At 40.6% G+C, this 18821-nt stretch overlaps 1 protein-coding gene across 4 annotated transcripts in view; it reads left to right on the forward strand.

The window, feature by feature from the left end:
* Positions 1–18821, forward strand: part of LOC110978414 (uncharacterized) — a 45668-nt gene that overhangs the window by 18980 nt on the left and 7867 nt on the right. For 3 of the 4 annotated variants that reach the window (XM_022233402.2, XM_022233404.2, XM_022233403.2), the window contains 2 exons: positions 6417–6498; positions 7115–7281. In XM_022233402.2, coding sequence (XP_022089094.2) covers positions 6417–6498; positions 7115–7281 — 249 coding nt within the window. Of the gene's footprint in view, positions 1–1669; positions 1868–6416; positions 6499–7114; positions 7282–18821 lie in introns of those variants that run through there. The other variant, XM_087140257.1, reaches the window with a different exon arrangement.

Below are 18821 nucleotides of genomic sequence, written 5' to 3' on the forward strand. Positions count from 1 at the left end.
GACAAGCGATAATTACATGCACCTTGTGTGCGAGTCATCAACTGATGCAGCATCATGCCGTCTGTGTATGATGTCACATTGGGCATCCAATCACAATGTGCCATCCCAACCTGGCACTCAGAAACTTTCATGTGGGTACTGTGGTTGCAGGTTCAGGGAAACATTCCATCCTCCATAAATTTGTTCTCATGATTTCAAAATACATGTGTGAAGCAGAAGTGTAATGGTTTTCAAAAAGGGTCCAATTGACAGCGTTGCTTTGACTTTGCAAACATTGTCAAAGCGGTGAAGAAGAACCGTTTTGTTGTAGGATTTTTCTTTCTCTCTCTTAGTGCAGTAGTTTGGTACATGTAAATGTACATGTATATTTTCTGGCCATAATTTTCATAACTTACTACATGTACATTATTTTATTGGTGTCCTTTTTTTTAATTAAATTTTTTTCAGTATAACATACAGCCATAAACCGAAGCAATGAAAAGCAACTAGTAAAAAATAGTCGGAGCCCCAGAGGGAATGTGAGGAAGGAAAATCAATTGACATCTAAGAAAGAGTATGTTCTGTTGAAGCTCATAAAAGCACTCATGGCAGCCAACGTGCTTGGGGCAGGACAGTTTGTATGTGACAGGAGCAGGCGCACACTCCAAGTTCAGTTTGTGTGTCTGGAAAATGTGACTGCTGCCCTCTGTTGGTCAAGAATTAAAAACTGGATCAGAACCTGACCTTGTGCTATTATTTTCCTAGAAAGCATTGAAGTCCAACCTGTTACAGCTGTGAAATGGAGGATGTGACAAGAACACTAATCAGTACTGCAAGTGGCTGGGCATATTCCTGGTCAAAAATGGATAACAGGAGACCAGTGTTTTTTATTGGAACCATACGTTGTTAAAAGAATTATTAGAAAGCCATATTTTCAAACATTTGTTGTGGCGATATTCGAGCAATGCCCCATTGAAAGTGTTTCTTCAAAGATTTTGCTGTTTATGGCGGGATTAAAATTTAAATCTGCAGAAAGAGTCAGAGGAGAGCCTTCCTTTTTTCAAGGAAATTCTCATTAGGCCTCAGAAACTGCCTCAAGAATTCCCAATCCGTTTATAAACCAACATTGCTCAGGTCAGGTGTTGGCTATTTTTATCAGTGCTTCCTAATCCTATCCACCCATCATTTCTGTCAGAATGATTCTTTGGAGAGGCCCATCTATCTGTTCTGTCCATGGTCAGCAGCCGATTGTTTTCAGTGGTAGGAAGTAATAATAGGGTCAGGTTACTGCTAATGAGTGAGAGGAAGTACCCCTTCTGATCTGATACTGGGTCAATTGGCTTAGATCACGTGAATGAGTGATACTGAGCAGATAGAGCCATCATTCCTTCAAAAATTCCAGCTTTCCCACTAACAAAAAGAAACCCCAAGGACAAAAACATATTGGTGGCTATTAACGCAATTTATCTTTCAGTAACATTATATGCATTCCTGGCAGTCTGGGGTTTGGGCTTTGATGCTGACCGGCTGTGGCCTAGAAATCGTTGGTAAAATTGAGGGGGGAAACATCTCAACTACTCCCAGAGGCTAATCACCTGAGGTGACCTTCCAAAGCCCATCCAGTCCCCCAGAATAACAAAGTATTTACTGGAAAATACTTACCCCTTTTTCTCCTCCCTCCCCCCCCCAGAAGAGAACCCTAAGTCAACTTAAACCCCTGACACAAGGCAGTACTGGGTCGCAAAACCCCCAAGACAGAGAAGGATTGCCTGCGCAGTTGATTTATGTGGTGGTAAATCAAAGTGCGGTTTTGGGGCTAGGGTTTACCTCCATGTGTACCAGGTGTGAATTTCAGCTGGCGTGTGCTGGTAATGACATATAACGTGAGGCTGGCCTGGTGCTGGCATTGAGGCTTGATTGCCACGGCAGTCATGGAGGAGCCTGTGACCCCACCAGGTAGGTAGCGGGCACTCAGGCCCTTGGCATGCCACACTTTGTATATCTCACTAGGCGTGTCAAATTTCAGGCCCTACCAATTAAATGTAGGGGTGACATCATACCTAGAAATTTACCAGTCTATTTGTTCCACGCATTTTGCTGTTCTTGTGTCTGTTCATGTACAGGACATGTCTGTCTTCCATGCATGATGTGCGTTGGAAGCCTTGATGCACCAACAAGTGGAAGGAGATCATTTCAGAAAAGGGAATGATACCAATTTAATTTGCATCATTTCCTCTTTTACACGAGTGCTGACGCTGAAAATGAGTTGAGCTTGTTTTCTTGTCCATAGTGGCCAGAAGTAATGTGACCACCAGGACTAGAATGCCTTTTGCAGCTCTGAACCTCCTTATGATTAACAAATGAGGTTCCACATTGTTTTTAGAATTGATATACAGGTGAGATACCAGAATATGCACGTGTGCCCAGTTCATACCAACCATAGCTCCTCTTCAGAAAGTTACCAAACAGATTGTGAAATACCAAATAGAACGCACTGACAAAAGTGCAGTCATGCAGTCATTGAACACAACTTTCAGTTTAGTATTTGGGCATTTTTTGTCACACAGAGTCTAAAAAAGTGTGATATAATTGTATTTGCAAGTAATGAGGAAATTACAGGTATCTCTCTCAGAATGTGCATCTATCCGTGCAGAAGTGCCCTCGCTGTTTGAATGATGATATTTACCACAGTAGAGTTACTATTGAAACGGCACTGACAGGACACAGGTCATAGCTTAAGGAGCACCACTCAGTAAAACTACTGTAGCATTTTTTGTCTTCCTTGTTAAAGTCCGCCACAAATGTAGCACACATTGCAGAATCAGACTTGCCACGGCAGCCTGTGTAAAAAGGAATTTGAAGTATTTTTTGTGTTCGTGGAAATTAACCACAACAAATGTAATGCCATGATTTGTTTACAGTGCATCAAGGTGAAAACAGAAAAATGAGGGGGCCACATAAACAGAATGTGTAGAGTGCATGACATTGCATTGGGGAATGGGGTGGGGTGATGCCACACTGCTTTTCAATACCAGGGTGGGAAAGCAAAATTTGGGGGCAAAACACCGGCTCATTTGTTCCAACACTTTAAACACAGGCTCCTTTGTTCCAACACTTTAAATGCAGAGTGACAGGAACACTAAAGGATTATGGGAAAAGTACATGTACATGTAGGTGGTATCTAAGTGTGTGGGAAACTGACCAAGTCTGGATTCTCCCAGTGAGAGCAGTTTCAACTACAAGAAACCTCATCAGATGTAAGTGCACTGTTAATGTTGTATAATAAACTGTCAGGCCACAGTGCAAAAACTATTTGATAGAGTGACTCAATCCATCTTAATCTCTATGGCCAGCCCACCTTGTAGTTTGGCTATCCCCCCCACCCCAATCAGTGACAGATGCAACCAAGCACACCCAGAAAAGTCCAGTAGCCAGGATTGCGGTCTCATGTGTCCTCTCAGTGGGGGTTTGGATAGAGCTGCCGGCTGATGCCTAGATTTGTTGAAAGGGATGCTGGGGTTTGAGGGAGTGATCCAGCTCTTGCCTAACACTAATGCCTTCACATCTCCCCACTCCCTTCCCCCTACATAGTTGCCTGCTAGCTAGCCGAATCAAAATCTAACCACTAAACCATCATCATTGGTTTCTTGTAAGACTAAGAGGAAAGTTTTCTAGAAGTCTAGGTGGGAGAGTGCATACTGTCATACAGGGTGTTGCCCTCAATCTTAAGTTGAATCACTGAAGATTAGTAGAAAGTTTTCCAGATCATTCCACAGCCATGAGGCAAAAAGGACCAGTTGAAATGCCTGCTTGTGCACAAGTGTTTTCCTGCTGTGAGCATTTATTTCACAAATAGGAAAATAAAACAAGAAATAATTGCATGAATTAGTAAAAACGGGCATTGGCAAAGTTGACGGTATGGTATATGAAAATACAAAACATGCTGACAGACATGTCTCTGAAGAAAGAAAGGGAAGATCTACTTGATACCATTCCAAAGCCTTGGCAATCCTGAACATTTGTGGATTCTATTTGAGGTATAGTTGCCTTCTTCAATTTTTACGTAACTGGAATGTTTCGTAATGTAGTCATCTCAAAAGTGCCTTTCCCCAAATAGTTTGAGACCTGTGACAGATGGTGCAGTTTGTGTATGATTAACAGTACAAGTATATCCTGTGTAGTGCTGGCCACTTTAGACTCTTAGGTAATGCGGGTAGCAACTTTGAGTGTGGTACCAACAAAAAAAATGCATGTATCTTTTTGTTGCAGATCCTTGCTGATCCTTGCTGATCTTTGCAGATCCATGATGATCTTTGATTTATGCCAATGTTTACAGCTTTACCCGGATGAGTTCATTATCTAACGTTGAATAACATTCCCCAAAATAACCTACCTTTGACAAACGTGTTGGGGACTCCCTTTTCTTTCACATGAAAATTAATTGATTAATTAATTGATCAATGTGTGTGCTTTACTGATTAAACCCAAAACGTCATTGCTGGCATTCAGAGAAAACTTTGGCAGCCCACAAATGTGTCATCACCTTTTGATGTTGTTGACCTCTTGTGGAAACTTGTCACCTCTTGGCAGACACAGTCATGGAGTTTAATACTGAAGGGATAAATTTTCTCAGTCCTTTTGTGACTCCTGACTTTGTAAGCCTGCCTTTCTAGGGCTGCCACTCTGTATAGAAAATTCTGAGAAAGGTTCACCAGATGAGGATCCTTGTCATTGTCTCTGGTTTGCAGGTGTGTGGGAAACCACCCAAACCCACCCCCCAGCCCCACCAACCTGCACTCATTAACAAGAACCACATGTCATAGATCAGATCGGAACAAGCCAACAAGCTGTGAATTATATGCTGGCAAGAGTTCACTTTTTCAAGTTTGACAGAAGTTCATACCATACTCTGTTTTTGGTGTGCTTTGAATAAACGTTTGTGGTAAGAGTTTCAATCTTGAATCTAGTGCAGGCTACAAGAGTTGGCAGTAAATCTTTGTTTTGAGGGGTAAAGGCTCAGTTTCAGCATTTCAATAAGCAATAACTCCTTAAAGGGAGTGTACACCTTTGGCAAAATCCCCCAAGTTGGACTACTGTATAATCCTGAAATATCTTACTTGAAAGAAAGTACATGTACATAACAGCCTCAATCAGTCTGCCAAATATTTCCGCCCAGTAGTTGTTGACAAAACAGACATTTTGTTATTTTTTCAACGATTGTCAGCTGACCATTGTATAAAGAATTCATTTCACTTTGCGCATCACAATCTGTAACAGGCACCAATTTTCTTGTGTGTAGTGTTTGTAGATGTTGTGGGAGTCTCTATTAATGAGCAGCTCCTAAAAGGAGCTATACCGACAGAAATTCACCAAAAGCATTGTAAACTGAAATTATAGGAACCTTAGTGTAAGGTGTAAAGTAGGAAATAAATTAAATAAATTAAATTAAATAAATTACTCTTACCATTGATAATTGAAAAACACAGTACAAAGTCTTGTAAAGGTTGGAACTTGCTCATTTTTTTGTCAAAGTCTGAGTTGCGTACCTGTTTCCAAGGGCCGCTTGGATTATTGCTAGTTACAGGGTTTGCCAAAATTTGTGCTCAGCCCTGCTACAACACAGATTATTGAGTCTTCCAGTGTATGTGTCATAGCAGTTTTGCACAAGCAAGACTTAAAATGCCCCCCTTTCTAGTATAATGTAACTTCATGTACAGTACATGTACTAGTCTTAGCAGTGTGTCATGTACCACTTAATGTGCTTAGAGTCTTGCTTGTGCAAAACTGCTGTGACACATACGCTGGGAGACTCACTGTCAACAAATCTGTGTTGTAGCAGGGCTGAACACGAATTTTGGTAAACCCTTTCACTGGCAATAATATGCTGATGACACAACCATTGTTGGACTTATTAAAGGTAATGATGAGTATAATTATCGCAATCAATTTCAGCATTTAACCCAGTGGTGCTCCGACAATAATTTGAAATTTACAAATCTAGAGTGGAGAATAGGACCAGCAGTATTATTAATGATGAATTTCACCCAGCTAATGAGTTATTTGAGTAGTTACGATCAGGGAAACGTTACAGAGTAATTAAGTGTAATACAGAATGGTTCAGAAGAAGCTTTTACCCAACTGCAGTCAGGGGACTGAATGAAACCAAGTAATTTGTTGCTTTGTTAGTTTTGAGTGCTATTGAAATTAATTCTTTTTATTGCTTAATTATTGTATTGTTATAAATATGTATTTCTTAACTTTTAGTACTTTTAATGCACGAGAGCCGAAGCAATTTCTATTATATACGTATATAAACAGCAATCAATCAATAAGGGAAGGAGAGAGGTGTGAATATTGTTTTGACATCCGACTCGTGTTGGTGTAATTGATTTAATTTTCATCACAAAAGTCTATTTTGTTGTTTTTTCTCCTATTAGAACCATTCGAATGGCAAGCATCTCTACAGGTGAATGTGTCCTCAAGCTATCTGACTACTTAGATGCAGTGACTTCGCTTGATGTAAGTTGGGTCATTACTTATTTGCGTTTTTCATTCAATATTTCAGTGGTTTGACAGTGTTCTTGAGCTTTGGCTAGTGTTCCTTCCTTCTGATTTGTTTTCATGGCCCAGACACTTTCATTTTCTCCAAAAGGTTTTGCATCAGAAGATACTGCCACTTGTGTTGAGTCCAAATTACCGTATTGCCCATTGATTTGTGTAATACGATTTTGATGCTTGTGTTCGGTTTAAAAAGGCACTGAATGAATAAGGTAGGCTTACCAGTACATATTTTTTCCAATGAATAAACTCACTACCATTGGACACTTTCTTACTAATGCTGTGGCAGGGTTTTGAAAGCAATTAATAGCTTGCAGCAAGCATTTTGTTTTTGTGTCCAACAGTAACAACATCCCACATGCTTGTACATGATGGCCTTTTTATTTGCCCAAAAGTAGTAAAGGGAAAAAAAAAGACATTTGTAATCTGACCAAAAGAAAGTGTGACCTTAATACCATTTTGAATGTACAGCCTGCACTGTGTGTTTGCAAGTGTTGATTTCTAGTGATTCAGCTTTCTGTATATTCTAATTGTGCATTATACATTGTGAGATAAATGAAGTGCAACATTTTCTCAGGTTCAGGGAGAACTGATCGTTGGGGGCACCCTGAGTGGGAAACTGTTCTTCTGGGACAAGTTGTCAGGCAAAGCCGTGGCAGGAGTACAGCCCCACGACAGCAGCATCTCCAAGATAGTCTTCCTGCCCCGGGGGCGTGGTGGAGCCCATTTCATCACCGCTGCGGGGTATGTCCTTGACAGCCATCCCGTCCTCTTGATTGTCCAATGCTGTAAATCTTCAAACTGGTCTTGTACCTTAATGCATGGAGAGAATATACCTTACAGACATGCGTAAATGTATGTTATACAATGTGCTACCGACATGTACTTTCTTTATACTTCTTATTAATGTTATTAAAGTTTGAAATCTTGAGGTTTCACAATAAAAGGCCCTTTCACACAGCAGAGCCAATCCCCAAGAATTAAATCCCCAGGAAATGTGTAAATTGAGGGCGCCCATCCAGAAGTTCCCGAATGAATAATGGGCAGAAGTCCAATCCCACAGTGCCGTGCACGCACATGCACAAGCTGCTGTTGTTTACGTCGCGCAATTCCCGGGGAATTCGGCCAGTGTGAAAGCCCCCTGAAAGACATGAGACTTGATTTGGACTTGCACATTATGACTTGTTACCAATGCAAGTCAGAAAACTACTCAACCCATTAACGTTTTTAATGGCCTATCAACTGAAGTCTTGAGTTCTTAAAATGATCTGCATAAGATTTCGTTCAGCTCGCAACTTCAACTTCAGTCTTGTCTTCCCAAGACCATGTCTGAATCACTTGGCTGTGGCTCGAAATCCACACATCACGCGACTTGACTTGTACGTACAGGTAGACAAACAATCTTGTGACTTGCTTGTGATTGGACCAAATTGACTTGTGACTTGACTTTTACTTACATATCGACAAAGTCTTGTGACCTGCTTGTGATTGGACCAAATTGACTTGTGAGTTGACTTGGACTTGCAGATTTGATGTGCTACCACCTCTGATACATGTACAAACTGGTTATCCGGAGAAATGAAAACTCTATCTTAATGTTTCCTTTACTAAAAAAACCCTGTTGCACAAAGCAACTACCACTTGGCAATGTTTACAAACAGATGGTGACTTTATCCCATGATGTATTGCTGCTAAAGCAGGAATTTCACTCTGTGGTAAACATGGCTGAAATTTAACTGAGCTGAAGTCAATATTTCTTGAAAGTTTCAATAAAAACAAATTACGATTTTAAAGCAAAAAGCTGAAATAGCGCAAGACACCAGTCCCTACTCCTTCTGAAATTTGCCTTGTTTGGGCCTTTGATTGAACCCAAAACAATGTTATCTGTCTGCAAACTGTCCACTGGATGTGTAATGATAGTGGAGGGAAACACCGCATCTGGAACTAGAAAAATTGATTAACTCTGATAGTTTTGTGGAGAGCTTTAAGCCAATTAGTAATGTTTTGATACGTAGTTATATGGGATGAGGAGAACTACAGATTGCTAATCCTGAAGTTGTCAAGAATGATAAATCACACAGACCTTGATAGAAATCAAATTAAACTTTGTTTGGAAGTTTCCAAGTCCAAAATGAGGCAGCAGGATGTTCTCCGACAGGGAGTCCCGGCAGGGAATGAAAAATGAAGTCAGATGTTTCTAGGGGGAGGAATATGAGTCAGTTTGAAGTCCAAAGAGGAAGAAGATAACCCTCTAAATAATGATTGACAGGAGGAAAAGTGAACTGTGGGGAATTTGATTTGCTTTTTTTATTTTTGTTGTTTTGTTCTGTTTGCTCTTTGCTGGTTCTGTTTTTGGTGAGGGGAAGAGGTTGCCATTTTTTTGAGTGCTTTAGTCAAAGTTTGATGTTCCACAAACTGATCTGTGTCCTGTCACACAGTTTTGTCCAAGGTACTCTAATCACCACTCTTGAAAGTTGTCTTTGACTGGACAGTGAAAACTTTTTAGTTGTGGGGCTGATCGGTTTTGGAACTGCAAGTTTTGTAAGATCTGAGGATTTGAATCCTGAGTAAGTATCTTGAGGAAATTTGGCAACAGTACTGTGTAGAGATTCTCTTTGTGAGTGGTGAGGATCGGAACTTTGAAGAATGAGTTGACATTTGGAATGCTCTGATTATATTGATTATTAGAATTTTTGGTAGTGGTCTCAAAATAGAGAATCTTTTTACCCGCGGATTAGCTATAGGATATGTATCACATTTCCTATTTGCCGTGGACAGCCAACATAAGAGATTCTGTATTTAGATAATTTAATGGGCTGTCATCAGTAGTAACAACCCTACCCCCAAATGGGCTGCCTCATTTTCTCTCTCTCTTTCTCTCTTCATCTTTCTTAGTCAGGCCTGCCCTGAAAATCCCCACCCAGTCATTCATGCATGAACACCAAGGCTTAGGCTGATGGTGACTTTTCCTGATTTGAAGGAAGCGCATATTTCCCACATCATTTTCATCATGCTGTTGTGACATAACCCACTTGAAAGAGGTTTCCTCCCTCCCTGCATCCTAAGATATTAATTGGAGGGGGAGGGGAAGTACATACACTCTCGTGACCTTTGCCCCTCATGCACCCGCTGCTGTCCTTTCGGAAAGAAAATCCAGAATTTAAGAAGGAAGTGCACCTGAGGAATTGAATCATCTGGTAAAGAAAGTTAGGTCATACATGCTGGATTGGGTAGTGGTTACTTTAAGTTACACAGCAGGGCTTGATAATGAATCTGCTTTTTATCATTAATTATCCCTGCTAAACCTTCGTTTCCTGTGGTTAAGTGGTTAAGCTCTAGATAGGCCTAGTACCCCTGAAAGAGGTTGGACTTCATTCAGCAAGTCATCAGAAACTTCTTGTTTTAATCACTTCAATGTGGTAGTACATGTATGGCCAAGGACAGTTGTGCCGACAATTTGTGAACTCATGTTCCTCCCACCGAAAAAAGAGCCCCTTATTCCATGGGCCATGTTTGCATGTGATATTATGGGGGTGAATGACTTGCTAGTACCGGTAACTCTCGTCATTTGTCTTGGTCTTCTGGGAAGCGCACTAATCATTGGCCGGAGGATTGGTAAATTAGTTTCACGCATGTGTCCATGCTGGCTTTTGCAATTTGCGACTGTTGTGGTTTGTTGGCATGTTGGGATGAAAAATGGCGCTGGTGAGACTGCAGCTTCCTTCTGTTGCCGTTGCTTTCCCAACTTTCGCAACTCTGCTTTGCGAGGAGAAAAAAATTCGCCCATGTTAGTATTTGATTTCAAATCAGGGCATGCATGTAAATTAGATACCCCTTGGAGGTAAAAATATGGAAATTTGATTTGTAAAGTTTTCATACACATGTACATGTACGTATACCGGGACTGGTGCTTGAGATGCATATCAAATCTACCGGTACTGTCCCTGCTTGCCATACTCATGAACTTTCCTAAAAACCATCTCAGCTCCTGGGGTGAAATTTTTTGAGTGCTGCCATTTTGAACACAGATGCCAAATCAAATGCAGCAGCTGTCTCTGCCCTCTCAGAGACCCATTTATAGTCCTGGTTGGAGAGATGATCGAGAATGTTTTTTTGTGTGTGTGTTATGGGCCTGCACTGGAGTTGATACATACTCATGTACCTTTACGGTATACCCCCTCATTCTTCACAAGTTGATACAGATTGGTGAATGCAGTTTCATGTGAGAATTGGGCACGTACAGTGTGCGTGAGGTATTTATGCAAGCCAGGGCTTAGAGGTGGGCAACATTGCCAGAGTTCATCAGAATATCAGCTTGCTATTAATGCTCACATTTTAGGCTCTACATGTTTTCCTGAATAGCCACATGGCCAAGCTAATAGTCCACCGGCTGCAGACTGGTTACTACTCAGAATCGCACAGTTTAATAATAACAGCACAGATTGGGTTTCAGTGCAGGAATTCTTCACCTGGAGCCCCAAGAGCAACAGGTGCCATCACACTTTTAACCAGTTCAGTTCCAATCAGTTTGCTTTTCTTTTTTTTTTACTGGTGCCTTGAGACTGTTGTCAGGAGTCTGCCTGATATGTTGCTGAGTATTTACAGTGCGCAAAATCAGGCACAAAAAGTGGTCCCACAAAATGTACCAGCACAATCAATCTTGTGCCAAATTGATCAGACATAAGTCACATCTGAAGTTAGCAGTATCCAGAGCAAGGTCTACATGTAGGTCTGCAGCCATTGAAAAAACACGGGGAAGTGCTGACAATAGAAGCTCACGAAGTCCATATCAGATACGGCCATATATATGTATACCGCTGTGTGTACCAATGTCACAAAAGAAGGCATGTTATTTTAATATAAGCACAAAAACAGGATGAAAAAACCCCAGAATTTCTCTTTTGGGACTTCTACGATATACCTTTATATTTCCTTGGGACAGTTTGTCTGACCACATCTGCTTTTGGTCAGACAAATACCAAAAAGTGGTGAGAGTATGTCCAGTATGCTGTGCATAGTTCCTGCATTAGCCGATATCATCAAATAAGATTCAAGAAAAGACCGGCCTTGAAATGTGAGACTGTGATATCACAGGCAATACAGGGGTGAACTGCTGCAATTCCTGCAAAAACTTCAAACTGGAAAGTCAATTCAATTGGATGTCCATAAATTCTGATTTAAAATGGCCCCTCATTGTTTTGCTTTGAGATTAATATACAGGCCTGGGCCTTTGGATGAAGGGACAGTTTGTGCCAATGGGAATGCTGCTTAAACCTCTGTGAAAATCTCTCCACTGAGTTCATGCCTATTTGGTAGGAAGTGACCCATTGGGAAGTTGAATTGATTTCTTGTTTTTCTCTCCAGTTAGCTCTCAAATGACAGCTGATAGCAAACATGTACCATTTGTTCCTGCTGTGTGCATGGGCAAGTCTGTATTCCAGAAGACCCAAACAAGAAAGAAATCCCAAGAATGTGCCTTATCAACAAGAGGTACCATAGCATAGACCTATCTAATGAAAAAAATTGTCAAGGTGAGTTGGGAATAGCAAGTCACTCTGACTAACCCATCACCCAAAATGGCTGGCCATAAAGGAAGGTGACATCCATGACAGAATGCAGACACCTTCAGACTTGTACAGGAAGCAAGCATTCGCCCCTGGTGTCTTGTGACAAAGGAGCCTGCTCACAAATTCCCCCCTGAGTATCTTGTTCTTTCCTTTTTACCTGTGCCAGTTTCCTGTGGCTCAGGGTTCTGGGAGCATACAGTACAGCCAGGGGATGAAACAAAACAAGACAATCAATCCGTTCAACTATGAGACGAGGCTGGAATGAGTGCCTCATATTGGAAAGGTGTTGTGCCTTTGAGAATGGCACTTGGAGTTCACCTACTTGGAAGCTCAGTCACAGCATGGGGGGGAATACATGTTGAAAAATGTAACAATTCTTGAGCATCTGTTGTCATTCCGTGAAGGAGTTCCACTCATCAACTGAACCTGTCCGTAGGGTAATTTTTGTAAGTTTGCTTTGGCATGGGAGAAACCTTCATGTTACGCACTGGTTGTCAGATGTGGAATGTCAGTGCAGAATGTACCACCACACCATGTGAGCAGGAGATTTGGCAAAGTTTTTTAACATGTACCCACCACAATTCATATCACTGATCAGCGTTTTTTCCAACCAAATATGCATGCATGTGGATTCCATAAAGGTTATTATTGTGGAACCCAACTTGCTCCGATTTTGAATAATACTCTGACTTACCATTATTGCTTGGTATGCCATGAAAAATCCACATTTTGTTTGATATTTTACTTGGTGTTTCGATAACTTGAATGTGATTTTCAGGGACTGGAAGGAGAAAAAACTAGTCAATGATTTTGACCATGTGCCCATTGATGAGATGGCACAGCCTGACACGTACCTAATTGCATATTTACATGTAGATGCTTGGGCAAAGAGCCTGGACTAAACATGGCCGCAGGCATAAGCTGTTTGCTCTCAAACTCTGACTTGAAACAGGGAAAAACGGAGGAAAGGACCATGCTAGATTGAGACAGTGCAGATAAAAACCGGTGCACATAATGAACAAATTTATAGTCCTTTTATACCAGCCAGGCAGAATAATCGCATCAGGGTTATGGAACGGGTATGGCTCCTTCGTCTGCAATTTGCCTGATAATTAGTCCTGTCACATGCCTAGGACACTGTCCTGAAGCTGATTAATTCTTTGGCTGTTTGTCTGGTCGAAGTGTTTTGGGGATTTTGCATTTCAGGGTGACAATTTTTTTGACATTTTTTTCCCACTTTAAACCAAAAATTAATCCCTGCAGTTCAACAAACTGATAAAGCTTATCACACAGTGGATCGGATTCCTTCAAATGTCTAAAGCCTACATGAGATTAGTTTACACTGATGCTATATCTTTGAAACAGACCTCTACTCCTGCAAATGATGTGAAAAAAGCCAATAATGTTATTGTTATGAAAAAAGCCAATAATGGTACACTCGTTGTTAACGTGTCTTATTGAAGGGCTTTTCCCCAGTGTGGCCCATAATCAGGGTGATGGCATGATGTCACTCATGACAGTACAAGGGTTTTCTGCACAAGTATGTGAACTCAAATGTACATGTAGCTTGTTTGAAGGATCTGTACATACATGTACATGTACCTCTTGCTTGTTGACAGACTTGTGCAGTAATCACCACAAAATGACTTTAGCAAAAACCTACCCATTGTGAAGTATAGTGTGTATGTAGTTGCAGCATCAAAGCTGCAGTCCAAGAAGGAAGATATGCCAAAAGATCTTACATTAGCATTCCCACCACAAAATCCCTAAGTCAGAAACCCTGTGCAATACAGAAATTGAAAAGGAAGATGAACTAAATGCAAAGTAAAGGGTGAGACATTTAAACAAAAAAAAGATTTTCCCAAATGAGTAAACAGAACCACCCCTTTAGAGGTTTGACATTTTGATTGACACAATCTGGCGTTCATTTTATTGGAAATGATGATTTTTGGAACACTTTACTGTTTAGTCATATCAAAGGAATACCATGAATTAATCGTCAGAACTTTGTGCCAACTATTTAGATTGTATACAATTTGTTGTGTTTAAAGTTTTCAGTGACACCATGGTAAGAGTGGGACGTTTACACATTAAACAGTATGGGAAAGTTTTCTAAATGTTTTTCATATTAAATGGAAATCCCAGCCTTAAATAAAAGATGTATCTTATGTCCCATGAGCACTGTAGAGCTCAATATTCAAGCAACTTCATGCCGAATATTTTGCAACAGCTCGACCAAGGATAGCTAGTCAACTGCACAGAGATTTGGAAGATGTCTGGGTCCAGTCTTGGATTTGTTTGAATTGATAAAGACAGTTGTTGTTTTGTTAAGCCTTTTTTCTTTTTTGGATCATTTTTAGGGGGGCAGACACTGCCTCATAAATTTTCCAGCTGGGGGGTTTGTAGAAGCTATCCGGGATTAAACTCTCCAGACTGTCTCGTTTGGATCTAATTTGCATCTAGTAATCCCTTTTCCCAAAGGAAGCAATTTCTGGGAGTTTTCCCAGTGAAAACAAGCCTGTTATTTAGATCAGCCGTGCTAAAATTGGACATTGTGATACCAGTAGGCCTTGGTGTCATCATGTTGTGGGTTGGCAATAGACATCTGTAGAATTTGGAAAAACTCACAAATTCAGCAACAGACAATGGAGTTTGTCTTTTCTTCGAAAATCCTCCACAAACAGTTTTTCCACAACCTTCCTCTTGTCCAGAAGTCTGTTTTCTTCCCTTGTGACCTCCTGTGACCCAGAGTTTGACCACCCCAACACAGTGCCACTGACCCTCCCTTCCACTACAACTCAATAAAAAAAGGAGGCCCTTCAATGGTGTCAACCACCCATTTACACTACCTGCAACAAGCGTGGACAAAATCATTTATCAAGGATGACGGGTTTACTCACAAAGCCCGGGCATGAAAAATGCCCAGTTTACTTGAAAATGGCAAGTCTGAGGATTGCAGGCACTAACTGCATGTGTCAGGTCATTAACCTTTAGTGACTTGTTTTCTTCAAAAGCTGCAGGTTATCCTTCATTTAACTGTTCACTTGTCTTCTTTTTTGTTCCAAGTGAAAGAAAGTTACTCTGAATTGTTTTCTGTCCATAAACTGTGACATGCAGATTACACATCCACAATTTTGTTTGAGAACCGACAACATCTTAAATTTTGAAGTCACTGAATCGATTTTTCTTGAGAGTGTCCATATTGTTGAAAGATGCATTTTGAAACTGTACTTTCAAAGTATTGCGTTCACACCAGTAACAGCTAGATTGTACACAAGTGAAGTGTTACATTGGTAAGATTTAAAGACTGTTTTCCAAAACCACTTGTTGTACTCACCAGTCATGTGATGCCACTAGAATGCAAGCAAACAGTATTTCACCCTGCCCATGGGGAGTTGTACCTTTGTGGAAACCCACCTCAGTGGGTCAGTAATCTATGACAGTCAAATCACCCAATGAAAAACACAGTATATCGGGTCAAGTAAATGATTGCTGGGAAGTGTCACAAATATCCCCGATTGCATCTGTCTGATTTGATGGATGACTTCTTCAGTAGTACCCGCCTTGCTGGTCCATTAGACACACCTGTCTTGGCTCCCCTGAATTTTCCCCCACTTGTTTTTTGTTTCATCCACACTTTCTGACAGCCAATTGTAAATACAGGATGAATGTCTTCACTTGTGGTTTGGAATCATTTGACCACCTGTGAAAATGAATACAGTAGATCCAAACAAGTTTTGGATTTTAGTCACAGGGCAGGGAGTTTCCAACAGTGAATCTGAGTCTGGCCCAAAGTTCCCACCTCAAACCCTTTTTGTGACTGGTCACCAGTTCTCAAACCAGATTCAGAAAAGTGTCATGCAGCTTCAGAGCAGGGCCTGATCCAAGTTTTAAAAAAGTGATCTGGTGTGCAAGGATGAATTTATAGCCTGCAGTTCTGACCACAGGAGGGGCAATGTTGATTTTACCTTTATGCAACCCCATGAAAAGTGTAAGGTGATATAGCTGGATGGTGTGTTGCTGTTTGGTGGTTTTGGTTGCCCAGTGATAAATTAAAATCTCCCCCATCTTTTGATTTGTGTAAAGGTTGATCATTATAAAGGATCACCATCAATCTTGGAGTGGCCCACAGCACGATGTTTGCATCGCTCTTTCAAAAAGAAGTCATGCATTTCGTCCAAAGCTGCTAAACTGATTTTTGTCGTGATTGATATACGATAAGTACAGAAAGGAGGGGTTATTTTACTTGATACAGTTAAGGGTTCTCCCGGATGGAAAAACAAGTGAATGGTGTATATTTCATAGACTGCCTTGAGCTCTTGAAGTAAAGTTACAAAAAAAATGATCGAATTGAGAAGCCACAAACTGTGTAAGGTTTCAAGCTGTCTTTTTACTGGAACAACATACGTGTAGGCCTACCTGTTTTTGTAACAGTTGGGTACCCACAGAACTTTAAAATCCTGGCAAGTCGTAGCAAAAGCAAAGTACATGTATGTTGACGGCACAGATTCTTGATGACTACATGTACCCTTGCTAATGTACTCTCTTCTGCAATCTCAATCATATGAAATTGTCAGCAACTGGACTCAAAAACAAAGCATTAGCTTTTGATGCATAGCAAAGGCTTCCTCCTGTTTCGAACTCATGGTATGTCAGTATTTTGGGATAAAAAGTTGTACCCGTCTCTCAGAAAAGGTGTGTTGAAATCTGAACTTAATTCTGAAAATGGATCTAGGTACCTGACATTTTTGTCAGCTGTTAGTTTCTGAAGAATTCATCACGACAACAGTTAAGTTGGTGTGCTGCGTTCAACATCCCTATTAGATTTACATGTACAGATACCCCATCAAGTGCTTTCCATTTCTAAAAAATGAAACTAACTTGATTTGCAGCAGAAGCAAGAATGGACCCCATGTGTGAATGTTTGACTTTTGAGAATGGTACGAACAGGGATCGTAAGATACAGAACTATGATTCTGACTTGGAATCGAAATGTAAATCTTCTCAAGTCCTTTGGAAAACTTTAGTTCTTGATCTGGTAAAAGCTGTTTAGAATATGCATTTTATTAGAAGATGAAGTAGCTGGCGTGCTACAGCATTAAGTTTGCATTTTTGTTTTTCACTGAAGTTTTACTAACAACCAATGTGTAATTCCTTTGAGATATTTCAAAACTGGTACCCTCTATAGGTGTTTATGCCTGGCATGATTGTGTAGATATTTTCAAAACTGTAATCTCTCCTTGTCACTTTTGTAGACGTAAAGCGATTGCGCCACATGAATTATTATACACAGGCCTTAGTTTCAAAATGTCAGGAGATGGGGTCTGACTGTGTTAAGAAATGCATGCCTTGATTTTGTTCTCGTTTTTGGCGCAGTTGCAAACATCCGGCAAAAAAAGTAAATTTGGCTGGGAAAAATGTGGACTATTTGTTCTGATAAGCCTATTCTATTTTTGCTGCTGAACCTTAGACAGATGGCAAACAAACTGCAATATGATACACTTAACTTTCATGAAAGTGATTGGCTGTTATGAGACCTCTTGATGATTTGCTGTAAATCACAAGGTTTGTTTAGTTCCGTCAGTTTGTAACAAGTGCCGCTGGCCCACGCCGGGCTGGCCCTCTCTCCAACAAATTGCTCATTTGGAGTGTTGGTAAGCGTTAACGCTATGATGAATAATGGCACTTAATTCTTCATAGTCACTGTCATCCGGTCCCGCAAAGTTTGCACAAGATGTAAACATTTACAATTGTACATTCTCTCTCTTCCGCTCGTTTCTTGCTTGGTTTATGAGCTCAAGGAGAGAAGGATGTCTTTTCTGTTTTTTTGCTGGTGGCGCTGTGTTCCCGAGTCTGACCCCCCTCTGGATCCTTACCCACAAAATGTCGAGTGTCACTGACCTTTCGCCTTCCATTTGAAGGGCCAACTAATCCTCATCAAGTGTCCATGGCATTACAAGAACCATGCCAGCTTCATCCACTTTTGCCGAATACCTGACTGATGGCAATACGAATTTGTGTAAAATTTCATGTCCATATACTTCTAAATTGCTAGTGACAGGTGAAAAACTGTATGGCGTGTTGTGCTCATTTCAACAGTTGCTTTTGTGGCAGAAGGCAGAGTTGTTTACTTGAGTCACAGAACTGGGTCACTCCGCTAAAGTGAGAAAAATGTCTCTTGACTTCATTTTGCTCGGGGAAAATCATGTAGTAATATTATCCAGTTCTTTTCGAAATAGTCTCCTATAACCAACCTAGATTGAAGTTGATCTGCTTTTTATGTTGCAGAGCCAATTTGAAAAACATTTGGATCAGTGTGACCTGTCTTTAGGGTAAAAAGAAAGACATAGTCGTACAGTGCCCTTTGAAAGACACTTTACAGGTTCTACTTTTTCTCGAAAAAGCACCTGGACTGCCAATTATACATTTATGTACACTTGTTCACTGTTCCTTCTTTCTGTTGTGCAAGAAGTACCAGATTTTGGTGATTTCTGTTCACACTGTTACAGGGAGTGCCCTGTAATGACGTCTTTACCTCATCTGTAATATGTGTAACATCACAGACAAGAAGCACTTCCAGGAATAATCCCAAACTCCCAACGAGAATTTTTTTTCCTTGAAAAATTCTGCCTTGATAGTCAGTGGTTTTAGTTCAGCCCACATGAATTTGGAAAGGTTATGCACTGGCACGTTCTTGTTCTTAGAAATGATCGAATG

This window comes from Acanthaster planci, linkage group LG01 (assembly GCF_054643075.1).
Source record: "Acanthaster planci isolate LZ-2023a linkage group LG01, COTS_SCS, whole genome shotgun sequence".
Lineage (NCBI taxonomy): Eukaryota > Metazoa > Echinodermata > Asteroidea > Valvatida > Acanthasteridae > Acanthaster > Acanthaster planci.